The sequence below is a fragment of the Ischnura elegans genome, chromosome 5, assembly GCF_921293095.1.
Source record: "Ischnura elegans chromosome 5, ioIscEleg1.1, whole genome shotgun sequence".
In the NCBI taxonomy this organism is placed as follows: Eukaryota; Metazoa; Arthropoda; class Insecta; order Odonata; family Coenagrionidae; genus Ischnura; species Ischnura elegans.
In genome coordinates this window covers 74,451,987-74,479,684 of record NC_060250.1, presented here as the reverse complement: position 1 = coordinate 74,479,684, position 27,698 = coordinate 74,451,987, and the positions used below count along the sequence as shown (strand labels likewise).

The 27,698-nt window shown below is 37.1% G+C and overlaps 1 protein-coding gene across 2 annotated transcripts; it reads right to left on the bottom strand.

The window, feature by feature from the left end:
• Positions 1-260: 260 nt before the first annotated feature.
• LOC124159065 (WAS/WASL-interacting protein family member 2-like) lies at positions 261-27,689 on the bottom strand. Of its 2 annotated transcripts, none has more exons than XM_046534579.1 (10): positions 27,516-27,689; positions 26,651-26,863; positions 23,270-23,422; positions 19,975-20,057; positions 19,020-19,115; positions 17,540-18,253; positions 14,086-14,164; positions 11,422-11,523; positions 8,434-8,475; positions 261-2,804 (listed from the first exon to the last, which is right to left on the bottom strand). In XM_046534579.1, exons 2-10 carry the CDS (start codon positions 26,838-26,840, stop codon positions 2,719-2,721), a joined length of 1,545 nt encoding a protein of 514 aa, XP_046390535.1. In that variant the 5' UTR covers positions 26,841-26,863; positions 27,516-27,689; the 3' UTR covers positions 261-2,718. The 2 variants fall into 2 exon arrangements, with proteins under 2 accessions (XP_046390535.1, XP_046390534.1); XM_046534578.1 differs by having other exon boundaries at positions 19,020-19,118; positions 27,516-27,688.
• Between the last annotated feature and the right edge of the window lie 9 nt (positions 27,690-27,698).

Below are 27,698 nucleotides of genomic sequence, written 5' to 3'. Positions count from 1 at the left end.
GATAAATAAAAATAAATAAATGAGAACCAATGGGGGTGGTGTATAGCCCCCTTGGCTGATGAGTGAACTTATTTCCATGATTATGTTTTCAAATATTGAGCATTGCGGTATGAAAATTCTAGGCATCTGATTGCTTTCATTGGACAACTATTCCCTCCCAATGATTAGTTTTAGATTAGTCTCACTTATCTAACTCAAAGGATTTTCATTCACTAAGGAAATTTTACAGTCTCTGAATCAGGGAAACAAATGAAACACTATTTTAACATTACTCTTTATATTTCCTAGTCAGAATAAAAATAGTAGTTACAAGGTTGCATTTACATTAGATAATTTCCTTATTACATTTTTTTATTTACAGAGTTGTACATATTTACATAAAACACCTCAAAATACTATAGGCACTGACAACAGACTGGCTAAAGGCTTTCTCGAGCTCGCCCATTCGCCACTTAATCCTCATAAAAACAATAAGAGGATATACTCTAGTGCCATGCGGAAGCTGGTGGCATCTAGGGGACACAATGAGAAGGAGTGACTAGGAAGTTGCCACCAACTCCAACAGACCAACAATAGCGACGAAATGCTTGGGAATTCCATCATGCAGTCATAATATTAATATATGTGTGTGTGTGTATATATATATATAATTTTATATATAACCCACTCATACCAACTTTAACCATGCTTCATTTGTACTCAATGGATTTGCAATGCATCAGCGTTTAAAGATTGCGGTCGGGACAGGACAGCCTGATTCTACGTGATTTTGTAACCAATAGGCCATGTTTTCAATGCTGATGCCATAAGACGACAGCAAAATTAGGAAAATTTTAATCTAAAAAATTTATGGCCTGATCCTAACTCAGAATCACATTTTACCATCAGAAGAAAGCAACGTTATATTTATATGTCCCATGCTTCAAGTAAAACCATTGAATTGACACAATACTTGACTGCTCATTCACCACACCACACACTTCACAACACACTTAACCAGATATGATCAGTAACAAACAACCTAACTACCAGTTGCTTTCAGCTAGGAGGAGAAGGATGAGCTAACCAGTTGTGCAATTAGACCATGCAAATCAACACTCAATGATGGAGGAAAAACTGAAATGCCAATTAAATATCAAGGTTGAGCATGGCAGTTAGAATTATGATAGTTAATGACAGTATTTAAAAGAGCAAGAGAGAATTTGAGACTGACCAACACAGCTTAAAATGTCTTTCTCCAACACCATAGTGATTACATTAACCACATACCTAACACTTCATATCATTTCCTGAAATATTTTTGCAGCTACATTAAAATCTTTACAAAAAATATAACAGTTTTGTTATGTGAAACGAATACTCTGGGGCAGCATTACCATAAGAAAGGGTCTGGCAACTTGTCTTATCAGCCAGGTATGGTATTTTCAAATCATACGATGAAATGTTAAAGTTATGAACCACTTTCTTAGCACAGAAATTTAAACATGAACACAGATTATGGTTCAGAATAGTGGACGATGGTAATACAAGAAGTTAGATTACACACAAGCATGTCAATCAAAAACAGTGTGAACAAACTTCAATGCAAATCCTGGATTAAACACTTCAGAATCACATCCGATAACAATTTGATATAAAACAGAAAACATTTTGGTCAGACGCCTAAATTCTCTCCTAAAATTTAACAAGCATATGAATGAGCCTACCTCATCTACAGGAGGAAACTTACTCATGGGTACGCTGTTTCCTGAGAATTTCTTACAAACAGACTTAATTGATTCACTATGCTGAAAATGCAAATTCCATCATCTGGCTTCTTCCTTGCAGTCTTGAGATGTACTAACATATGCCACAAATCAGCATATGACATGACAATGCCTATACAAAAGGCTAGATAAATTAATATTTAATACATGAACCAAATATTGTGCCTGCCCAATAGAAATGAGCTCAAATTAATACAATATTATCACATGAAATAAATGATTTGATTTGTCAAAGTGTCACCGTTCTTTGACGTTAAGGATCACTAAACATAATCCACTTGTGTCAATAAAGCTACTATGTTTATTTGGTGATGATTGTTTAGTAATTTATGATTATATTAATCTTAAAAAAAAGCATTTTTCTAATATAAAATAATGTATTGATATGGGAGTATTTATGCAGTTGTTCATACCTCACAAGCTAATGAGAGTAACACAATACTGGGGATGAGCAATGAAGTAACTGTCTCAAAAATGATTCACATAATGACTTTCACACTTCCATACGACATCATACTAACACCCTATTAATTTTTTCCCGACCCATTACTCCAGGGGAAAACCTGCAGTGAATTTCCAGTGAGCAAAAAAGGGGATGACAAGGTCATAGGGAAATTCAAACAATGCTATCACAGCCATATTATGACTTTCCCATAAAAACTGATAAAAATATTGGGAAAAAACCACACCATTCCAATGCCTCAAGGTTTTCATCACTCTTCATCTCAAACACTGCAACAACATGGAGGCTCCTTGCAAAGTTTGTCGACATGCTTTTTCCTTTGTAACAAGAATTCTAAAACAGCATCCCTTGGAGATCCTTACATTGCCTCAATGATCTCAGACCACTGTCCAATCCCTTGATTGTGGTGGAAGACTAGGGGGTGAGTGCAGAGGAAAGAAAAAACATTGGCTCTCCAAGGTAGTATTTTCTTAAGCAGTATTCCTGGTGTTAGCAGACAGATGACTCGTTTGTCCACATTTTATTTGACAATTGCACATGAAGCAGCTGTGGGGGCTGCGGTGCAGGTTGTTTAGCTGCAATAAGACAAAATGAAATTTTAAAATAAAAAAATTCTAAACAGCAAGTTTTTTTAGTAATAATATTAGGATAGGCATCCCAATGACACTTATATGTAGGGACATGCAAAAGTCGCAAATGCGATAATGCGAATTTTGGCACGAATTCCAGGGTTTTCCCACGAATACGCAAATTTCGTTTTAATAGCGATTTTCTCCAATTCATGGGCGATTTTCACCAACTCAGGTGCGATTTTCATCATTATTTTCTTCTGCTCATGCTTCTCCCACAAAATTGTTTATCGAGGCGTATATTTAAGCCATAATTTTTTCTCTGTATTGGTCGCTTTCCGACGCAACAAATTTCCGCGGGCCGCCGTTCACGCACAGCGCCGTGAAATCGAGAGAGATGTCTCGTTTGAAAGCCGCCTGAATTTCATGGCGCCGTGCCGAGAACGGCTGCCGAACGAAAAGTCGTCGGGTCTGAAAGTAGCCTCAAGGTAGCACTGAGTGTATTTCACGCCATAGACGGCACACCGCCGAGCTGGATTGAAATGGGCGCCTTGCTGACCGTCGACAACGCCGTGCCATCAACTGCACAATTCAACTCATTTGAAGACATCCATTGAGACCAATGGCTATTTGAAAGCACGGTACCGTGCCGATGCAAAGACGGCCGGAGCAAAGCCGGTTCGTCTGAAAGCAGCAAAAAGCGGCCGTGCACCGTCTATGCCATGAAATACACACGGAGCTACATTGAGGCAGCTTTCAGCCGAAATGATTTATCGCTGGCTGCTGTTCCCGGCAAAGATCCGTGAAAATTCAGGCTGCTTTCCGACGAAACGACTCTGGATTTCACGGCACTGTGCCGTGAACGGCGGCCCGCTGAAATTCAACGCATTGGTGAGCGGACAATGCAGAGAAAAAATCATGATTTCCACGAAGAAACAAAGTCAAGGAAATAACGCGACTTGTTTGTCAGGAGGATGTCTAAGCCGCGTTCACACGATATCTAAAAAGTAGCCAAAATGCCATGGGGATCTGTTGGTTGACTCACTCAAATTACTGGAGGGCTCAAACTATCCTAATGCACACACATATAGAGAGTTTACCCTTTAGCTACTAACGACGAAAATATGCGGCAGGACATTTCTTGACCTGGGAGACTAGAGCCTCAAATTTTTGACGGATATTTTTCTACACAGGAGAACGAATGCCGAAAATATACATTTCCTTACTCTCCTCCTTTTATGATGGCCGCGGATTTGCAAAGTCTTAGTTTCAGGACCTAACTAGTGGGACTTAGGCCGTACTATCGAAATCCGGGAGCAGGTACCCGGACCCCTCGTCTTATATTACCCCTCTTCGTAGTAAGGGACCGCAGTGGTACAATTGTTCATTCAGTTTGTTTGCAAAATACATAAATGCTTCTTTCTCGAAAAATATAAACTAAGAATTGAATTCGTTGTCTTTCGAGCAGCTTTAAAATACATAAACAAAATTCTACCATAAATATTAACTAATATCTCAATTTCAATATAAAAATTAACATAGAAATTGTTAATGCATTAAATCTGTTAAAACTGACAATAGAGCTTCATTCAAAATTAGAAAATTCTCAGAATAAAACGAGGAATTCAATTGGAAGTCTGCAATTTATGTGCAAGCAACAATCATCCATATAGCTAATTCATATAAACAAAGCATGATTTGACAGCAAACCAATGCCGCTGGTAGGGTTTGAACTGCGAAAGGAGGGAAACCAACTACCCTCAGAGTCCAAGATAATGCGAAGTCCCCACTAGAAAAATCGAAAAAAAAATTGTTGTTGCGAGCGTGCGATTATTCGAAAGACCTTTTTTAACAAATGTTCAACATAAATGCTCCATATAGAGGGAACTGAAGAGTCTCATAGAGCTCAGTCCTCAATTCATGCAAAGGAGAGAACTCCACCACCTCGAAAGAGTTAAGGAAGTTATAAATGAGTCTCCTGGTTATTTATAAAAACACTTTTTTTTATAAAACCACTTATTACATTTGCAAAACATGACAACCTCTAAAGCAGCTGTTGTAAAGTCAATGCCTATGCAGATGGCTTAAAAGATATCAACCAAACTTAGTTCTCTTATGGTAGAAGACCTAAGCAGAAAAATAGGTACTTGAAAAGATCTCAGTTTTTGATCCCCAAGAATTTTCGACTGCAGACGTGTACCCTGACTTAAAGACAAAAAACTCATGGCCTCGAATCAATGGAGAGAGAGAAGTTGATGTTGGGGTTGGGAGGATTACAGAAATTACTACAAAAGGTAAATTCCCGGGGTTCAGTGGATATAATTAAAGCAATCCAGGGGCTTAAATTGTATGATACATCGTTTGTATTAAGTGCCTTTTAAGCAATTTGGATCCCCTCTGCAAATGTGGACTCAGAAAGATTTTTTTCCTGCTATAGTACTGTGTTAACATAGAGGAGAACAAATCTAAAAGAAGACAACTTAAACACAATAGCAATATTTCATTTGAAATTACACACATTCAAAAGCAATTTCTCTCCTATGTAAGCTGGATACATGGATATGCAAAGGATAAAATAAGTAAAATAGGTGAATTCAGTCAATACTCCTAGTATATTATTGCTTAAATTATCCCCGGTCAATAATATCCTAAATTTAGAGTAATGGGTGGGCCACTGAAAGCAGGGCTCTCAATCAACATAAATTATTTCGGTGTTAAAATAACACTGATTTCAGGGCAAAATAACATAACTTTTGTACAAATATACAGTAAAACCTCTTTACATTGTAGTTGAGGGGACCAAAATTTAGGCAATTTGATATATGGAGGTTCACTAAAGAGACGTTTTAGTGATATGCACCATTTTTTCATATCCTTTGGAAATGAAAGGCACTACTCTCTTTTAAACCATTAAATTTATGCGTTTAAATAAACATGCATGCATTATTGAACATATATTTATTATTTAATGATAACACAAAGTGAGCGCCATCGCATGATTTTTACCATGATTAGAGAGAAAATGATGTGATCTCTCTCAATTCAACAGTCACTTAAAATGATTAGGATAGTTGGATATCTTTTTTCTTACTTACTGTTAGGTATGCTCTCATATGGAACAAGATGGCCATAACTAATGGTTAATGTGAAAATCACAACATAATAAAGGTGTATAAGAAAAAAAGGGTGAAAAACTTATCGCTGAAAATGTCAATCCATATACATAATCGTGGCTTCATTAATGGTCTCTAGTTGTCTTGATACGATTTTCGGAGGTAGTTAGGATGTCTCGGAGGTGTATCCTTGGTATGAAGTATGGAGATTTTATGAGGTAAAGAGGTTCACAACATAGAGGTTTGCCTATAAATTTACATGTAAATCTGATGGGACTGTAGGGGTGGTATGAAGTATGGAAGTTTATGATGTAAAGAGGTTCACTACATAGAGGTATCACTGTAACACCACTTTTGGCTACAAAATAACCCCAAATTTTGCATGTCCCTACTTATATGTTGTAACAATTAATTTCGAGTTTTATTTGAGTTGAGTTGAGTTGGAGAATGTTGATGTGACAATTGGTGGGAGAGGAACAATGAGGCAAGTGATGGTGGACGGAGATTGTTGTGAACGGCAAAGAGGGGGAGTTGAATTGTAATAGCCATGGCGTGCAGATGTGTTTTTGCTCCCGAGTTTTAAATTATAAAACATGTTAAACTGCGTAATAACAATGTTTGTAAGACATTAAAGAGAAGATAATAAAAATAATGTTACAATGTAAACACATAGATTTATACAGGCATCCCCCGAGTTACGTAAGAGATGCGTTCCGGCAGACTATGCATAAGTCGAAATTTACGTAAGTCGAACATTCTGCGTTACTGCTTCAGAGATTTCGATCGGCGCGGTGAAATTCTCAGCGGAGAAATGCGTGGTAAATTCTCGGTGAAGTTTCATTCAATTCACTGCGATATTCATTAATTCTACCGCGTATTCTTACGTTATTAGATACAAAATCGATAAACATTGATATAGTCTGAGAGTTGCATCTCGAGCATTGCCAATCAAAATGCGTAATATTATTCCCAGAGTTGACCGATCGCATGGATTCGGGAAATTACGGTATGTCAACGCTACATTACTAAACTGAATACTTAAATTGATTCATTATGTTACACTGCGATCTAAGGGCCCAAAGAAAGCATTGCCTACCTACCTATAGTCATTATATCATCTGCCTTTAATATATTACGTTGATCGATGAATCTGGTGGTTTCACTGTCACAGTTAATACACGTAGGAGGAGAGTATAGGATTACGGGCAAATAACACACAAAAAAATACCAGTTAATTATTATATTCTTAGATACATTCACACGCATATACCCTCAATCTTTAACGCACGGAAACATACTTTCATTCTCTCATATCTCAATAAAATAACATGAAAATATCATCATTTGAATATTTACTTCGCAGGAAACATCGAAGAGTATTTCCAATGCACGAAGCTAATTAAAAGTGAGCTTTTATTCAGCCAACTCCGTCATTAACGTGAAACAAAGTTAGTGGGGAAAAGCTTTCAATGACGCAATATTCATTTACAATTGCACACAATATGAGAGAACGAGAAAATGCAGCTTAATAAAATCTTCCGCCAGAAATATGAAACAATTACGCAATTAATATCGTGTGTCAACTTTTTCTTAACTTTTTCGCGGCGTTCATTGCCAGCACTCAAAATTTCAATGCCGTTACGTGGGTACTAAACAATTCTTTTCCGCAATAAAGATTTCTGCTTGAACTTATTTTTCTTTTAATTCCACAGATGGAAATGTCCAAACTTAAGGATACAATTCTTAAATAGTTGAAAGTCGGAGTTCGGATGTGTATGCTGTGTAACAAGCTGTACGGTATTGGAGTGAGCGCAACCACTTACATCGCTAGAACTGCAAATTTTCACGTTTATTGCTGACTTGGGATTTATAAGCGATTTTTCTACAGAAATTAATGGAAACTCCTTCGAGGAATGACAAAAAAGGGTCACTTCGTTATTTTTAGCACATATAAAAATCGATAACTATTCGATATTTTTTCTACCATAGGTTGTACGAGTGAATATCTACTTCTTCGCGCTCGCATTCGAAAATTAACGTAATCATTTGAAATACGGTTATCACTTACGTAAGTACGGATTTACGTAAGTCGAGACATACGTAACTCGGGGGATGCCTGTAGTGTGTTTCATAAATGTTTAAGTAAAATTACAAAGTACAATCAGAAAATTCAAATGGTATTGGGCAAGATAATTGATCAAGTAAACCAATTCTTAGACCTTAGAACATCAAGCCCAAGCCAATAACAAAAGAGGAGACCAATGTTCTCGCAGGGTGAGAGTGGCCACACAATATTTGTCTGGATACTTTTTTGCCCCATAAAACAAAAAATGCAGTGAAATTTTGAAGGGGAAAATGCAAGAAACTTCCTCCAGGTAAACAAACATATAATATCATGAAAATGCTTCATTCCGTTTGAGACATCATTAACTATGCTACTGGCACTTATTTGCTAAACACTGAAACTATGGATAGCAATGAACAGAAATAAAATAGGAAATTAAATAGTCTTGTTTACATACCGTTCATATCTGGTACTCGACCAGTATTTCTCCTGTTGTACCCTAAAAATAAAAAAAGAAATTCATTAACTCCAATACTTCAAGAAGAAATCATGATGAGTCACCAAGTAAAATGCAAACATCATGAAAATATAGTCTTCAATTTTGAGGAAATGTTCACCTAATAAGTCACTAACATTTTGAAAAAAAAAATTTAAAACAATACAAGTCTAAACAAATCCAATATTGACTGAAAAAGATCAAAGCCGATTTAAACAACAAAATTTACAAGAGTAATACTTGCAATATGTTGAAGGACCAATCCCTCAATTTTGTTATTTCCTACTCCCTGTGTAACTATGAATGACATGTGATAGTAGCACAATGTAATGTTGCTATGTATCAGGCTATAACTTCAACTGCACTCTGTGTGAATGGATGTATTTTAGACATTGTTTTGTTGTGGTTTGAATACATATTGATTTTTGATCCAAGTCTTTTGTGGCATCCTATAGTCCTGTAGATGCACCTCAACACAATATTTATCAGATCAAATGAGCAGGAAATATAAAAACAGTATTTCTGCTTAAAGGCTTTTGAGATACTTTCTTCCACTGGGTCTGCGATGGATAATACTGTTGATTTCTACTCCAAATATATATTAAAATAACATTCAACAAAGATAACAAAAGCATTTCTTAGATGCTTGCTTTATAAATTCAAGAAAACTTCACATTCAATCAAATGGATACTTCTTGAAATTATGATAATGCTTTGATTTCTCGGTTAATTGAATGAAATTTCCTTTGATGCCAACAACTTATCATTAATCATAGCCAAAGATTTTAGACACCTTTACATAAATAATCAACAAACATTGGAACATCATATTCATATACTAGGGATAATATTAATAAAAAAATGTGACCATGCATTCAATTCCATGGCATCAAAATTGTCTAAACAAATCCAATATTGACTATGAGACCAATATATTGACAATATGGACCAATATTGCTAGGTCCACGACAGTCTTTGGATTGGAGACCAAGCCTTTCAAATTACCTCTCCATCATTCATTTTCCTTCAAGTAAGATTCAGAGTATCAAATTCATCCTGTTGGAATGACATGGCAAAATAAGAATCAATGGGCTCAAAAGGAAAATGGCTACCACTGATGTTTATTTAAACGAAGTTTACAGGACATGGAAGCGTAAAAAATTATAATCCAATGAGTGTGTATCCCAACTTGAAAAGGAAAGACGAGTATAGGGCCACGGACCTCTTGACATATGGCAAGGCATTTTTCAAAGTAATAAAAGCTAAAAACACCATTCCAGCTTCGTAATTTGGTAATACTACATATGAAATAATCTCCATACTATTGGGCATTCTGATGTATTCAGAATCAATCAAAATGTATGAGGCAGGACATTCTATATGTGTGTTCATTATTTCTTGGACTGCATTAATCAAGCTTTGAAAGTGAGCTAAAATATCTTTGTCATCTAACACCCACTACTAGAGCTGGAGAAGCAGAGGAAGAAAATGGAACATACTTGGAATATATAACATATTCAGTAGATGAACGAAAAATTTTCAAAGAAAGCTTTAGCGGCAAATATCTTATTCACAATTCCTTTTCTGGATATACTGATATATCTTCAGCAAGAATCCTTAAATAATTCTAATAAAAATATTACGTAAAGCAGGAATTTATTTAGATAGATTTGAATGGGATTTTAAGATTTTTTATCAAAATAAAACAGTGGGGTAGAGAGAGGGGGTTGCGAGGGACATTGCCCCCCGTCTACTCTCTTGATAGCAGAGAGATACAGTATAGAATGTAGGACATAGAATATAATTTCTAGATATAACTTATGCTCCTGAGGCTTGCAAGAAAGGTAGTGCACGTGTTAGCACTAGGACTGCAGACATAATATTTTTATTCCATTTGAAAGTTTTAAGTGTTTTCTCTCCTTCAATATTTTCTGCAAGATGATAAGACTTGGTGAGTTGCATTTTGTTCTAGACTACTCTAATAAAGAAGAATAAAGATATGATTGATAATTTCTAAAACATTCAGATACACATAAAACAGCAGATGAGACATTATTTCATATGATGATTGTTCAATAGATTTGATATTTTACACTTTAGTGGTGATTTTTCATTTTAAAAATGGTACAACATGCAGCATGAAAATATTGGTCCTGTGAATATTTTGGTCAAACTAGGTTGTTTCTTCATCTCTTTTTATATGCTACACAGTCAACATGTTGGTATTTTGAATAAGTTTGCTGTTATTGATAATCAAAAATTCAATGTTGAAGCAGCATTTACTGTGAAAAAAATTACAGCAAAACTTAAGGATCCATTTGTAAAAACAAGGAAGTTGAAAAAGAATTGTTGGAATTTTTACATTTCCTACCACTATGAAATTCAATCAAATATATCAGCCTTTGTGGTCATACAACCCACACTAAAAGGACCACTTTCACTTTTTTTTGGAGCTCAGCAAGTGATCATCAGCTCTCTGATCAATCACATTTATCAGCTCATACAGAGCCAAATCAACTAAAATTTTCCTTTTCCTTCTTTCTTTCACCAGCAGACAAAGTTGTCGCAAAGGAGATATTCTCCACCTTGATTCTGATACAGATTTAACGAAGGAATTCAATCATTTCCTTGGGATCACTTCCCGTCATGTATAGAGTCATTTCACATGGAGTGATTGGTTCAGAGGGTGCATTTTTTTTAAAGAGTGATCACCACATCAAATGTTAATTTAGGCATGACAAATATAATGTCCAGAAAAGTCATGTTTATCAGAAAAAGTCACGGCACACCAAAAAAGTGCCAACAAGTCTCTTGCGAAAGTTCCCACTTTTAAAAAAGTGGAAAACTTTTTCTCAAGCCTCCAAATGTAACACTATTTTTGGAATAAAATGTACTGACTACATCTCTATTGTATACTAAGAATCCAAATAATATACAATAAAAACTCACCAGATTTGCTTTGGTACACCTTCACACAGTTGGTGTACCGCTCTGGCAGGGGGAAATCCTTTACGCTATGGAAGTACTCCGCATAACGAGCTTCAAAGTCAGCTGAAAAAGTACAATTCCAAATCAGTTAATGAGAAGATTCACAAGCATCATCATTATTAAATGGAAGACTGAAAAATTAGTTAATTTGAAAACATTCAACCCTACTAATGACATAAACTTTAAGGTATCACTAATGAATTTGAACTCTATCGCCCAAGAACTAATTCATCAGACACAAATATTGGGCTGAAAAGTCTGAAGGAGAGAGGGGAACTCATCACATGCATTATCTTGCTTCAGTTAGAGAATGGTAATACATTCCCAATAAGCCAACCCATACCTTTAGTATGAGGGCTCTCCTCAAGCACCAAAATTAGGAGTAAATTTCCTCAGAAACCTGTCATGACCCCTTCCTTTCTTCTACACTGATGCTCCCTCACTACAGTTAATACAGTACACTCTCATTATTACGAAGTTTGCAGGACTTAAAAACTGGAGTTTTGTAATAACAAGTTTGTACAAATGTTTCTTTTAAGAATCATTGCAATAAAAAACATACTTCGTAAAAATTTCTAGTCCCTTCAATATGCCGCACTTAAAGTCGCACCTGCTAATTAGCTTGAGAGTCATGTGTTTAATATACATGTGTATCAGCCATATTGGCTTTTTTCACTTGGGCTCAGCGTGCCCCGAAACGCATGTTCCTGTCTATTTCCTGCTATCGTGTAAGTATGCATCTTTCCTTTCATCCTTGTGTCCCCGTCCATTCCTTCTGTTGGTGAGTGGTGACCTGCCCCAGTGCCATTTATTGGTTACTCTTGTGGGCCACAGCAAAGGGAGTTTCCTATGCATAAACCCCTGCCGAAATCATGGTGAATCTAAGCGTCCTGGTAGCGCAACTGGTAGAGCACCTGGCCAGCAACCAGGAGGTTCTGGGTTTGAGTCCCAGTCAGGCCACATTTTTACCCTCTGATTTCTGGCTTTTTTCCATCTACCACAGCACCGTTGTCCTCTTCTTTTTTCCATTACTTGTTCCTATCCCTTTCTTTCTTTACCTGTGAATTTATTTGTATATACACAATTAAAATACGTGCAAATATATAAATACAATAACTTTCGCTTGGTTTTATCAATTGAAGCATGCGTCATAACGCAATCGACGGTAGATATTTCTGAATACATTAAGTCCTCGGTATACGAAAAAGATGCATTCCCAGACCTTGTTCGTGAGTTGATAAACCTATGTACGGCATTGAAATGTGCTGCTATCCAGCAAAATGCTACACTGCATTACAGTTGTGTGTTGACTGATGATTGTGACAAGCTAATCAATCTACACTTGGGATGCAGCTGGAGCCGAAAAAAACAGCTATCCACAGGAAGAAAGAAAGGGTGAAACGCTGACAGTTCCTGACTGCACAATGGATTAAATGATACCTTGTTCAGATAATGCCCAAAGTGCGAGTTCCTCTATGCCACGCCGCATCGCATCGGCCAACTCCAAAGACACTAAATTTGAAATTTCGGACATGCTTGAATTTTTCAAATGTTTGTAACTCTTGAAGTTTGTAAGAAGAGGACTTAATGCACGTCCAATTTACGAGCAGTAATGAGTGGGTCACCATGATTCCACAGGAATGAAGCTTATTTTATGATGTTGCATGCATACTCTCCTACTACAAAAAGAATCATAAGATGGTTTTGGGCACAGTGCACGAAGAGAACTTAAACGTAGAGCAATGATTACAACGTAGCATAGTGCATATCCTGCTAAATGCTGTCGCTTATTTGTGGAACTTTGTAATAAAGTTCTTTTTTTAACCACTAGGGCCGGGACTGAAATTTGTAATTTCATAATAATGTTTCTTTTACCCAAGATTGGATTGACCTTTTCGTCAGGATCTACAATTTGCTTTGAAATAACCTTGTTCGTATTAACAATAGCCTACTGTATGCATCCTAAAATTAAAATTTAGAGTTATATCAGGAGTAGGTAACCTGTGGCTCACATCACCCCCAAAGCAATTACAATAGCTATAAAAAATTTAAAAGCAATTAATTATTTTAAAAATTTAAATGATGAAAGTATTGGTTAGGTGAGTTTATTGTTTAAGTTTAGCCTAATAATAATCTAAATATAATTTTTTTGTGAAAATACTTGTATTTGTATTCCACATGACACAGGTAACATCCACTCAGAAAAAGATTTTTGGTTCCTGATTTCTACAATTAAGTGCAAAATCATGCGCTCCATATGTAACGGAAAACAATTAAGTTGGTTTACGTTAGATTTCCAAAATCATCAAAATCTTAGACTAGAATACTTGGAAATTGAAATGAATCAAATGCTCTCTGCTATGTTCATTAACGTGGCCTGTAATAAATGGCAATCCATTAAAATTTTGTACGCAGATATAAGAGCACACTACACCGCAAAGAAACAGAAATCATTGGAATTCAAAGGAAAAGATGAAAATGCAGGGTGCTAAGTGATGCATAGCAGGAATTGCTAATTTCACACTTTTATTGTTAAGGCTATTATATTTATATTATTGGAATTGAAATGTTGACATATTCAACAACCTCAACAAATTATTAGGACATTGAAAGCATCAAACTCACCTGCAGATTGTGACCCATTTCGCATGGATGAGTTTCTCACAGGTGGTGGTGGTGGGGCTCCACTTGGGGCCTGTGGTGCCTAGAGAAGATAAAAAAGGAAACGCTTCAATTAAAGTTTGAAGATTTTGCTTGGGTGGGTAGTTATTAAGAAAAATCCAACATTGCCCAATGAGACAAAGCACAAGAGATGATGGAATTTACTCGTAAATAAAATTTGGAGTAATTAGAGAAACAACAGTGCAAGGAAATAAAAGGCAAAGGTGAAAAATAAAGTGGTGGGCCTCCTCATTGTCCATAGGAATATAAGGTAGGTTTGTTGAGTACAAATGATTGCAGTCCTCAGAGAAAAACAATACATCTTGGGTAATAAAATAATTAACAAAAGTCTTACCCAGGGAATGATAGAATGTATCAAAAAATAGTTGAGGTAGAATAAAACACTACAAGTCACCATATTTTGTAAAGATAGGAACACCTTCACAAAAAGATAAGATGTTTTTGCAAAGATAGATGAAATTCTAACTAATGAAATTGGACAGTAAATTCAGTTAACAATTTTTTTTAATTAAAAAAGAACTTTGTGCTTTCACATTAATATAAATATTAAAATAAATATTTATCATTTTTTTTAACTTTTTCGAAAACAAGGGAGAAACCAAAATCTTTAAATAATCCAAATATTTTAGCATTGACACAATTAAGTACTCACATCTTAGTAAGCCAAGAGATAAATTCAAAGGAAAGTTATTCACATCACAGGGCATCAATATGATAAGGAGTGTAAATAACAAAAGAACTTTGGACAAAAAAAGACACGCACAATCCACAGACTACATAACTCCCAAAAATCCACAGGGCAAGAAGAGAGCCGTACAAAGGGTCTACAGAACCATAATCACTGACGATCATTCAACGAGTAAAAATTGACACCACATTCATATACGTAGTACAACAAGCAAATGCCAGTTTTTCATATCAATTCCAGAGGGAAAATATATCACAATTATTTAAATAAATTATTAGTAAGAATGGATGGAACAAATAATTCAAATGAACAACAAACAACACATGCTGAAGGCTGTACACAAAGGAAGACATTATGATTTCTTCTTGAAAATTCAAATAATTAAAAACTAATAAACAACTAAAAGTAAAATCGTAACTCATACATTTTTAAAATTGTTGATATTGATTTTTGACACAGGGACAGTGGGGCGCAGCTACGAATTGAGGCTGGGGGGGTTTAGGTGCAACTAATACCGGCGTGTGTGGGGGTATGGAAGACCCACCAGGATAAGCAGTAGGTGCGAGATTTGCAGAATTTTAAGATAAATGGTTCAAAATGGTGAGTTTTACGGCTTTATGAGGGATATTTTATTAATCCTTACACTATTCTAATAGTAATATCAATCTAATCAAGTAAAATGGATTAAACTTAAAAATTTCTCTGAGCTCTGGGGTGTTTTTATCCCCCAAACCCCCTCGCTGCACCACTGCAGAGTGTGGCACTCCAAAGGCAACAGAAGGTGAGGAGCTTGGGGTGGGGAAAATTGGGGCTTCTCATTGGCTGCAGCTTTGCACAATCAGAAATTACCGAAAAATGGCCGCATTTTATTATTCATCACCTCACAAGAATTGAGAAATGCATTTGGATAAATCACGGTCATAGAAAGAGATGTGGAATAAATGCAAGAATGTTAATGACTAATAATAATAAAAAATTAAACCATGAATTCAGAGGTTTACGACCCTTAAGAAGATACTCGATAACGAATTGCGGGTTGCGTCATGGCAAGCAATTGAGGGTACTGACCAGGAAAGCTCAATTTTTTCAAACGTACTAACCAAATACTTTTACCTGTATTCAGATGGTACCGGGACTGAGAGAAATCTCCGTACCAAGGAGGAAAACGTACTAAGGAGGAACATACTAATCAAGTTCCACTGTATTTGAAAAAATGTTCAGTAAATGTGATGAGACCAAACATGTAGCTTTAGTGAATGTGGCTCTTATTCATATTATTTTTTTAAGAACAATATGTACTTGGCTTGTGGCAGCTGAGGGGAAAAGAGCCCAAATTGCTCGGAAACTGTAAAATGATGCTCTTTTCCTGGAATTTACCTATTTTTCAAGTGTTTAGTTTATGGAAATCTATCCAGCGGCAAACTTGGGTATCCATAATTTAGATTATGCAATCCACAATAGAGTAGGCAAACCTCATTTGAAGGCGAGAATTTGGCATTCCAAAGACTTTTCTGAAACCTCTATTTTAAGCAGGAGTTGGGAGGGAAAAAACCTCATCTTAGATTCATGCAAATACGGTATTTTAAACTTATTCTCCTTGTACCACCATTATCGAACTCCACACAGGCATAACTAATCATAAATTCACTGAATGAGTGTCCAGACAACATTAACCAATTGCCCTGCCAGTGAGCTTGGTGTCATTTCTAAGTTGGCCTGCTCCACAACTTAGCATGACTCTAGGCCATACGGTTTGCTCTCTTGAGCTGCATTAGAATAACGAGAAGCCACACGCCATTATTTTGGGTGCCACAAAGGGACAGTGGAACGATTGCACCACACGATTGAACAATGATTAAGGATTTCGCACTAAGGATTAGGAAAGTAATAGAATCACCAAGATTTCTGTCTGCTGCATTCTGATTGGTCATAAGGAATTGGAGTCAGAAATTGCAACAGTTTTTCCTGTTCCATACACCCTTGTCAAAATTTCCTGCATTCATAACTTTTTACATCCATCCCCTTGAAAACTGATAGATTGGAGTTCCACTGTAATATTTTCTTTACACTTTCAATCACCCAGGGTACAAGAGATGTACAGGCACAAAAACCCATCAGAATGTATGCCGCCTGACTCCACATAATATATGTATGGATGCCGTATCCAACAATTCAAACAACTGTAAGCGAAGTATCTTTCATAGACATGACATTTTTCACATTAAAAAGGTAAAGACAGAGTATAAGCCTCTATGAACTTTGTTTCATGTGCATCGTGAACAACCAATATCTTTACAATTTTAACCACAATTAACAACTTAATATGATGAAGGCATTCAATATTAATGAATTCCGTCAGATTCATTGATGCTTTGATTACAACCTCCAACATCATGGAAAACACAGAGAAAAAAATTATGCTTAACACCAGCAAATATCACAATGATAGAATTGTTACCTTACAGGTCACTTAAATTTCTTTACGCTGAGGTTCTACTGCAGATAACTGTGATTCAATTTATACACCTAATATTGCCATTTGACAACATCCAGTTAACTAGTTCAATATGATGGTAAATACAACAAAAATTAAATACTATTGAGATATAGGAAGTTCTCAGAAGCAAAGCAAATAATTAACGACTCCTCTAATGTAAATCCCATTAGAATTTATTATTCGATAAAATGAACACAAGGATAGTCACTCACGTTTACAGGGAGCTTTGCCTGCTTTGGAGGCGGAGCTGGATTCGTCCTGTGAGGTGGCGGAGGTGGTGCAGAAGTCGGAGGAGGCGGTGGTGGACAGAGGGGGGGATTCACAGATCTGGGTGGTGGTGGCGGCCTTGTTAGTGGTGCCCGCAGGGGTGATGGTCGAGCATACTGAGGTGGCGCCGGGGCAGTCCGATGGCCCAGCGATGCTGCTGGGGGACACGAAGGGGGAGGCGGAGGGGCAGCACCCTTGGCATGCAGCACCCCACCATTGGCCTGCTGGAGACCGTTCAGGTTCGAGGGGAGTGTCGCTGTCCTCGGCGGAGGGGGAAACGAGGGAGCAGGGGGGGGAGGAGGGGCAGCTGAAGACATGTGGTGCAGAGCATCCTGAGACTGGAAGCGTGGACCTCTGAAATCTCCCAACTCTGGGCTTGGCAGTGGTCCGGGTGACCTCGGGGCACGCATGCTCTGTGCACGCGTCACACTCGGAGGTCTCGAAGGAAGAGAAGGGGGAGGATGGGAGTTACCGGGAGATTTGGGGGGAGGAGAAGGCTTCGCTGATGGTGGCGGAGGCCTTGGTGCACCTGGTGGCTTTGGAGCAACATTTGGTTTCCCATAACTGCTCACTGGCGGTTTACTGGGAAGTGGAGGATTGCCTGTCTTCTTTGTGGCCGTCATAGGGCTGGAGTTGGATAAGGTTGAATCTGAAGCACTCTGTGCAGATGATAAAAAAAGCAAATCAAATTGATTAATTAAAATGATGTGATTACAAATTGATTTTATTCGCATAACAAAGAAATCAATTTCATTCTAAGGACAAGAAGCTATTTACATACACAGCTCAGATACAAACAGGCCTCTAAATTTCAGAAGTATCTTATAAGAGTGAACATAAGGACACCATGTGAGAGATTGCTTATATGGAGGCCCTGCTTATAATCAGCAAGTTCAGGTTTTATCAAGAGAATGCTAAGGTTATTTTATAAGGCAAATTCTCCACTGATTCAGTGAAAAGTACGATATATTCAAGGCTTTTCATTTTGTTTAAGCATGAAAGGCACATAGACAATTTACGGTGCCTTAAGAAACTCTAGCAATGGGGTACACCTCACTTCAGGACAAAATCAATACAAAGCAACTCTAGCTACTTCTAAGGGGACATTACAAATGTCATGAAACTGGTATTCAATATAGTGAAAAATTTTTTCCATATGTCTCTCTCCTGCAGTGGAATTACTTAATATATTGCAGATAAGATCCATAAGTTCATGCATATGAAGTCTTAACAATTTTATTTCAGTCAGTGGTGTACATACACAGATGTTCCTTTGAAAGCAACACCTAAAGTTCAACTCCGAAATATGTAGAGGCTATCCAATTAACATCACTGGCAAGTAAAACTATGGTAATCTTCAAACTGCCAACAAGTAAAAAGAAGAAGTAAAGAAAATTTCTTTAGGAGCAAAAAAATAATACGTACTGAAGAGATATTTGGCTTTTGACTGGAAGGGGGTGGTTGTGGAGGAGGCCCACGATTTTTTATGTCAGCAGGGAATCCTCGCCGGCCTGTCTCCGACTGCTGAAAAAAATCAGATTCAATACGTAATTACATGAATAAAGTTTGGCAATTACAAATCATCTCAATTTATTTTTGCATCATTATTTCAACATGTCCCACACTGCTTTCATATTTATCATTTTTTTAAACTACATAAAAATGTATAGAATTTTCAGTGCATGCATCATAATAATTGTATAATAAAGAAGAAATCCTTACACTTATAACTTCAAATATGTCACTACAATTTGCTCAAATACCAAACATTAATTAAAGAAGTAAAAGGTGCTTTGCAATTCGAAAATTCTAAATAATCAAAATATGGGAAGACAGAATTGATAATCTATGCAACATTGAAAGGAGAATGGGTTTGAATGAAAGTAGGATGGGGATAATCTGCCAGGGCTGGAAATCTCCCAGTCCAGGATGATCTGACAAAGAGGGAGTAAGCGCTTCCGTCAGCAAAAAAATTCCCCATAAATTCAACTGCTCAATAGACACTCAGTTTGAGTCCTGGGCCATTAGTCGGACCAGTATTTTTTACTGTTGCATGCATAGGAATTTGTTGCTGATTGCCGTAAGTTTAAATATATGTTGAAATTTTTTACACTTGGAATTAGAAACATATTACATTGCAACCTACTTCATCATATTTACTGTGTGTTATATTCCCCAAAAATTAAGGCTCTATTGAAGGATAATTTTACAACAGCCAAGACCGAGACTTAGAATGAATACCAGGAACCATACTGGAGTTGAAAGTGGAATGACCAATCCACATAACTTTAAGAGCCACAACAAGTTGAAAAACAGTTGTTATGATAATTGAAGCACCCAGAAAACCTCATTGACTTAAGAAATTTTTTTTTTTTTATACCTGTGGAATGGTAGGACTGACATGATCTGATCCACTGCTGCAACTGCTACTACTGCTGCTACTTGTGGCAGGGCTTACTCCACCTAAAAGGTAAGTGTAATCCTTAGAGAAATCCAAACAAGGAATCTAAGCAAACCTCTAATAACATGCCATCTATCCATAGTACTAGCAGTAAACCTAGAAGTATAATCATAAGTCTTTTGACCGTTCGCTGCTATCACTGCTGAAAGACCACCCTTCATTATGTTCTCGAGTTGGTTGTCAGGTGATCAACCCATGCCTCAAAGTCCATACCCTGAAGGGCCTCCCTTCAGAGACATGAGAACCAGTCAAAGATTGTTTAAGATGTTAATGCCAAGTAGTTTTTCTCCGAAGTCCGAAATACTCTTGTTCTACATTTCCAGATGAAATTTAAAAACTAAAATCATCCCTCTGGTTGTTTGCTGATCTTGGGCATGAGAACTAAATCTGTATACTGAAAGGTTGGAACCATTTACAGAAGAATTCACATCACATGCTGCTAGCCATATTTCATGAAATACATACTAATGAAATAAACGTTTATATTGCATTTACTAATTCATTTATGATATCCACAGATACATGACCACCTAGACAGCTCTTTCACCCCTTTACAGGATCCCATGATTGTGTAAAATAAAACGAAGTTTTCACTTCATAAAAAAGGGAACCATCATGGCCAGTAGGATGAGTAGAAACAAATGTAAGGATGACTCAAGAATCTAAAACAGTAGAGCCAAATTGAATCCAATTGCATCAAAGCTCAGTGGGAGAAGGATGAACAGTAACCTATTCCTTTCCTCCACAGCTACCTCAGAGCACTAAAAATACTGAGAAAGTAGAGGCCCCTACTAGGCCTTTGAATGGGTTGACAGGGCTGAGCTATCCCTCTGACTGCACAGTTTCTATCTCCTCAAGTTCAACACAACTAACACTTTGTGCATGTGATAGCGATTTTCCTTAACTGAGCACCAGTCAGAATTTTTAGCTATCTATTCACATTCCAAATTAAAAAACAAAAAACCGACAACTGTCTTATAGAGGAAGTGCTGATAAGCATTGAAGACAGAGATCCCAATATAGAAGTGGGAAGGTTTCTCGCATGGTGACTGCTCCCATGGCATGGTATGAGCATATTAAAAAAAAAAAAAATCTGCAAAGCTCAGCAACTATCCCTGGACTCTTTCTTGAAAAATTGCAAAGGTCATGAACAAATACATCGACTAGTAAAACCAAGGATGACAGTTTCCATGGCATTTGGGCATAGGTCATTTTCCAGGTAGTTTCCAAATATGTGGAAGGCTATTCGCGAATTCCACTGGGTCAGGTTCTCCAACTCCGTCTCGGCCAACATTTCCATGAACGAGTTGTCAGGGCATACCCTGATGACGATGGACAACTCGCTCATCGAAATGTCGGCCGAGATGGAGTTGGAGAACCTAATCCAGTGGAATTCCCAAATAGCCTTCCACGACTTGGTATGCTGGGAAAGCCTGCAATCATTTTTCAGTTTCCAAATTTCCAGCTATTAAAAAATTCCCCACATATTCTCATACTCAATTTTCTTATGCACACAATTTTTTTGTTTATGCACGTGGCTGAATCATTTCACACTGAGCGATAGCAGAAATAATAACGTTGGTAGAATTTTTTTAGTTTTGATTATTCCACTTCGTACATGATTGAGGAGAAAGTAAAGGAAGTTTTAGAAGAACATTTCAGACATCATAAAACGAAAGACATGGTGCGCATGTATCATTACATTCGCTTTCGCTAGGAGACTAATATACATTGACCAGCAGTTATGTATTAATTTTATAATCTCACATGAGCACCACGTTTTCCGTTTTTGTTATGTGAAATGTTCTTTTAAAACTTATTTTACTTTCTCTTCATTCATAATTGAAATTTTCAAAAATTTAAGAGGCCATAGGCAGTTATTTTCTCCTTTTTTACAAAACGTGGCTTTTATAAAAATGTAATTTTTACCCTTTAATATTATTTTAGACTTTTTAGTTTTGTTAAAGAGGAATTTTGCAATTGATTTAATTTTAAATAAGACAACCACTAAGTGTTTGTCTCAAATATTGTCGTTTATACCTGACAGTGATAATAATTATTATAATTTCAAGCAGCAAGAAGAGTTTTCAAATCTACTCAAAACAAAATACCAAAGCCTACTTGGTTGGAGAGAAAGGATGATCTTTAAATGATATTAGGACTTTAAATCAAGGAGATACATAATTATTATTGTCAAAATTTCTCTATATACTACCTTCACTTCATTTTTTGAATCAATTAAAAGAACATTTGTTTCCATTTACATTTACAAATGCATAGATTTCTGTTCGTTATCATTCATCTGACTGTAAAATTAGGAGTATTTTTTATAATATTTGATAGACAATAGAAATAAAGAGCAACAGTTTCATCAAGAGCTATCAAGAGTATCGAAATGAATATTCCGTAGCTAATAATCAAGTCCTGAATTTGCTATGATAAAATTAATCAAAACATATTGGTCTGAAAGCACTAATCTGATAGTTTTCTAATTTCTTGTCAACCTGCCATCTCCTGATGTCCTGAAATTGGTGTTTTAACACACTGTATCACTGTGCTGTCCTTACTTTCTCTTAACTTTCTTTCACTTCACTGTTTATTTTGCACTTCAACTATTTTTTATTTCTGGATTCACTTTCTCACTCATTTAATTCACATTATTTTAAATCGACAAGAGATCTCAAGAACTAATGTAACAGTTTCATGAAGAGCCGTCAAGATTTTTGTAATGGATTCTAATTAAACTGTTCATCTTGCCAACCTACCTTGTCTGATGTCTTGAAATTGATGCCTTAACACACTGTATTATTATGCAGTTCTTCATGTTCTCTTTTCTTTACTATCTTTTCATCTCTAAATTTAATATGTTAACTTCTTCCTTCAATTTGAAATGGTTTTGTAGAAAATGTTTGTTTATTCAATTGTTGACTAGCACATATAGTGACATACCACAGTTGAATGATTTTTTACTAGCTTTTAAGTATTTAGACTTAGATAAACAGAGATCTTATGAAAGGATTGAGCCACATAACAAGACACCAGAATCTTTGCAACATCAGGGTCACCGTAAAAGGAAATATTTCCTTTTCCCAGAGAGCTGTTGCCAATCCATTTGCCATATCATGACCCAACCTTTATCTCTAGTTCAGAGAAAAGCCCAATGAAAGGTGTGAACTCATTTGGTACTCAACAAGAAAAATAAACAACCACTTACCTATAGCACGACCTGTAGGTTTGAGCTTTGGCATTCCTCCAGCAAATAATCCTCCAAGGCCTCCAGCTGGTACTCCATTGCTCTTGACTTCATTGTTTCCATTGTTAGCATAGGATCTGGCTGATGGAGCAGCTGTAGGAGCTGCACTTTTTCCTGAAAATGCAAATTAGATCAATTAAGCACCTCTTTATCAAAATACATACATTTAAGAGGTACTAAGAAAATACCAGACATAAAGGACAGACCACATCAGAGCTCACAGCACATCTTATACACCAAAATACATACTAGCAGCATACCACATATACAGTGGACCCTCACTTACTGACGGTTCACTTTACAATGGATCTGCATGGTTCCATACATCAAAGGATATTAAATAAACAGAAAGTACATAAATTTGTTCAATTTTGCACTCTTTCCTATTGCTACAGCTAACAGGATTCTCAAGCATCTCCTCCTTATCACTGGACTGAAAAGTCTCTTAATAATCCATCCCAGCTATCAACTTGTCTAAATCCTTGAGGTACAAGTCTAGCTTTATACATGATGATTTTGCCCTTTACATCCCTTTTCAAAGTAAATAACCACTTGCAACCCACTACATTTCGGGCCTCACTCATTTTGAGTAACATCCAGGTATTCATCCTCGATGGTGTTTCATCTCCTCATGGCTGCACCCCATTCTGATGCCTGAGCTCCACTGAGTGCCTCTTCCACCGAGTTAGGAACCATGATCCTGGTGGTCTCTCAGCAGCTGCTTGAAACCATGCAACATGCTAGATTACATGTCAGACTTGTCCTCAGTTCCAGGCTAGGACATCCCTCCTCTACGTCAGTGGTGTCCTCATCTAGCTCCCCCTTTGGCATCGACTCTACAGTGGTTGGCACTCCTCCTGCATCTGGTAGTTGGTGAACCTCCTGGCTCATATAAGCTGCTTGCACCAACCCTATATACATTACCTCTCCATGGTCAACATCATAATGCAACCCAAATAGGTCCTTCATCAGGTGATGGTTCAAGCTACAATTGGCAACACGAGGAAATCTTGGACTATGATATCCTGACTTGCAATCACCTTCCTCCTAATTATGGTTACTTTGCTCACCTTTCCCACTGATTTAACCAAGCTGCTCCTTGATTTCTCCCGAGTAAAACTGTTACCTGCTGTTAAATAATATAATTTGTCTACCCTATGAGCAAGAAATAATTTCTTTCATCCCTTAAAGAATTCCTAATTACCCTTGTATGCTATTGATTTCATTCCTCCAATTAGCCAACAAAAATTAAATTATCCTCCATTTCAAGCACGTACAGCACATCAGATAATGTCACATCTAATCTTCAACACTCATCTGTTAAATGAAAAAGTACATTCCCTAACTCTAACATTTTTAATGGCACTCCATCTCACACAATGTATCCATCCACCTCCTCGAATTTGGTGAATAAATACCTCCCACTGGTTGTACGATAACTTGCAGCACAACCAATGTCCAAAAAACTGCCATGCTCCTCAGGTGCCTTCTTCATAGAAAGGGCAATGTGCTCTCTCTTCACCCTCTCCTTTACATTGTCAATTTGCATACACTGTAGCTATAATTGAGTAGACAAATAAATTGTGCACCTGAAACTGCTGCCTTAGGTCTGAACCTCCTGCCACTAACTCAATCATTGAAATACTGACTATTGCTAACTCTGCCACCTTTTTTACCAGGTAATTTCTTGTGAGGAATATTACCAGTTGAAAATTTACTATTCTTAAAAATGGAGGCAAGTCACCCTGAAAGGAGGTATGAATTGCCATAGATGAGGGGGTGAGTCTTGATAGGCCTTTCAGACAGATGTCTTTTGCGATATGCCTTCAACGGTGTACTGTCAACATTCGCATTGTGCAAGCCCAGCTCTAGACAAGCAACCATTCTGTCATATAACCAACTTTTCCTTTATCATTTGTATAATGAGTCTTGTGACCTCTCAGAATACAGTTGAGGACCTCAAATCCAGAAAGCTTGGGACCAGAGGGCTTCTGGATTTCTGGTCTTCATAGTATATTTAGTAATTTATACATGTGCTCAGGCTCTTGTACTTAATATTTGATATCCTTATGTGTCCCTGACAAGGTTCTTAGAACATATCCATAGCATGTGCTAACTTCCTACTCATCCCAGAACAAGGCTTGGAGAGTGGTGCCACGAGGTGACAAGTCGAAACACTACGCAGAGGAATTTTCAAATGTTCTGGATTTCAGGTTTTACGGGTTTCTGGATTCCAGATTTGAGGTCCTCAACTGTATAAAGCGTCACGCACGAAGTGCCAGGCTCATTTTTATTGAGGACTTATGCTAATGATTTAGGCTAGAGCAGGGTCTTGAGTTTCAGTCAAGGAATGCAGAGGGTATGAGAAGGAGAGAGTGAGTGGAGGCCAAGACAGATGCCCAGGTGCTGGAGTGTCCTTAGCATGTTGGGCCAACATGTATATGCCCAAAATATTCCCGGTGGCAGATTGTCGTGTGATATGCACACCTACCTTTGACCTACATCTAGACATAAACTAAATCTCTCTTCAGTGAATACAGACACACCCACTTTCTCTCTGACTCTCGCCACCATACTTCTCCAAACATAGGGCGATAAAGGTGGTTCCTTCACCAAGGAAATAGCAGCTCAAGAACTTATCATGCTTCCATGGTAGCAAAACAAAGGCTGTGTAATTGTTCTCTAGTCATATTCTTTTTCTGAATAGTGCTGCAATTTTTCGCACTTGTGGACATTCACCTAGTCAAGTATAATTTTTTTTAAAATAGGTTTTCCCATCAGTGTCCCATTTAAACACCATCTAATCCATCCATTGAATATAAAAAAGTATTCTGTTGATATATTTCTGGCAATAAGTGTCAATAACATTAAAATAGTAAAGGGATCATTCATCTTTGTATTAGTATCACATGTTGCAGACCCACTTATCTTGTTTTTGCCTGACAAGGTAGATATTGTCACAATATATGGATGAATGAAACAGGCTGAGAGTATGATTTTTCTATATGGTGACAGCTACATTAGATTGTTAATGTTAAGAATTCCACATTACCGTTCCTGTCTACACAAAATACAGTTTCAACAGAACAACGCATTAAACATCTTCCAGCTTTGGTAAATGAAAACAAATTAACAAAGTAATGGTAAAAGACTATTTGAGGGATATCCCGGGATTATGACTGTAAATGGAGCATTTCCCACACAACTATGATCGCAGCCTCCTAATTCTATGAAACCAAGTTCTCACATAAATATATAGAGCTTGGAGGCAGCAACCTCTAGCTTTTAATGAATTTATACAAGCTTTGATTTTATAAGTATACTTAAAATACGGACAAATACCTGAAACTAATGGGGCACTACGATCGTTAGTGACCGTTTTCTTCAACTTCGCACCCTGTCGAATAGAATGCAAGAGTAGATCACGTCCATCAGGACCCCCTCCAGATGGCTTCGGAGCTTCTTTGGAATTTAAACTAAACGATGGGGGCGGTGGAGGCCCAGGCGGTGGAGGCGGCGGCAGAAACGGCATTGCTGCTCTCCACTTCGCCCAATCTATACAAGAAAAAAAAATGAAAAATAGAACACAATGCAAGATTATTTATATGCAATCGCATAGAGATTGAAATATATGCACAAGAGAATGGACTCCCCTCCTATAAAAGATTCCAATAAGATGGAATTCAAACCTTGTCACAGTGGAGCATAATTCACTTTTCAATAACCATACGCCGCATATAAGAGGATACGAAGTCGATACTGCTATCAGAAATACATTATTTTGAAAAATAAAACCAACGGAAATCCTAATTCACAAGATATCGAAAGGCATAAATGACAGATTACCATGAGGAAACAATGACTAACTCGATGACTAACACACCTGCGTCACAATAAAACGTGAGCATACTGAAATCTAATAATTATTATTGGAATGACAAATTACATATCGAAAACGCAAAGCATTGATCAATTTTCTCCTTGTCCACGTACTTCGTACTTTCCTAAAATGGTAATGAGATCATGTCATTTCTTTCCCTTTCTATGCCTCTAAGATCCCAGCACAGCTGAATACATTGTCACGCGTATTTGAAAATCAACCTAAGTACTGTAAACACATTACTTTAATTCCAAACTAAAGGGTTATTGAATAAAATATGCTCTACTTGCAAGAAAACCTACTATTTGTATTGATGTATTTACTCACTTGTTTCTCCCAAAAATTGATGATAACGATGGGTATCTCACATTGGACAACGGCTACATCTCCGATAGGTAACTCATTAATGCCTTATTCACCAGGATTTAACCAAATTAGGCGTGTAAGAAATTTCATATGAACAATAATAATGATTTCCACCTTCGAGCAATATGGCCGACTCCGTGGGTG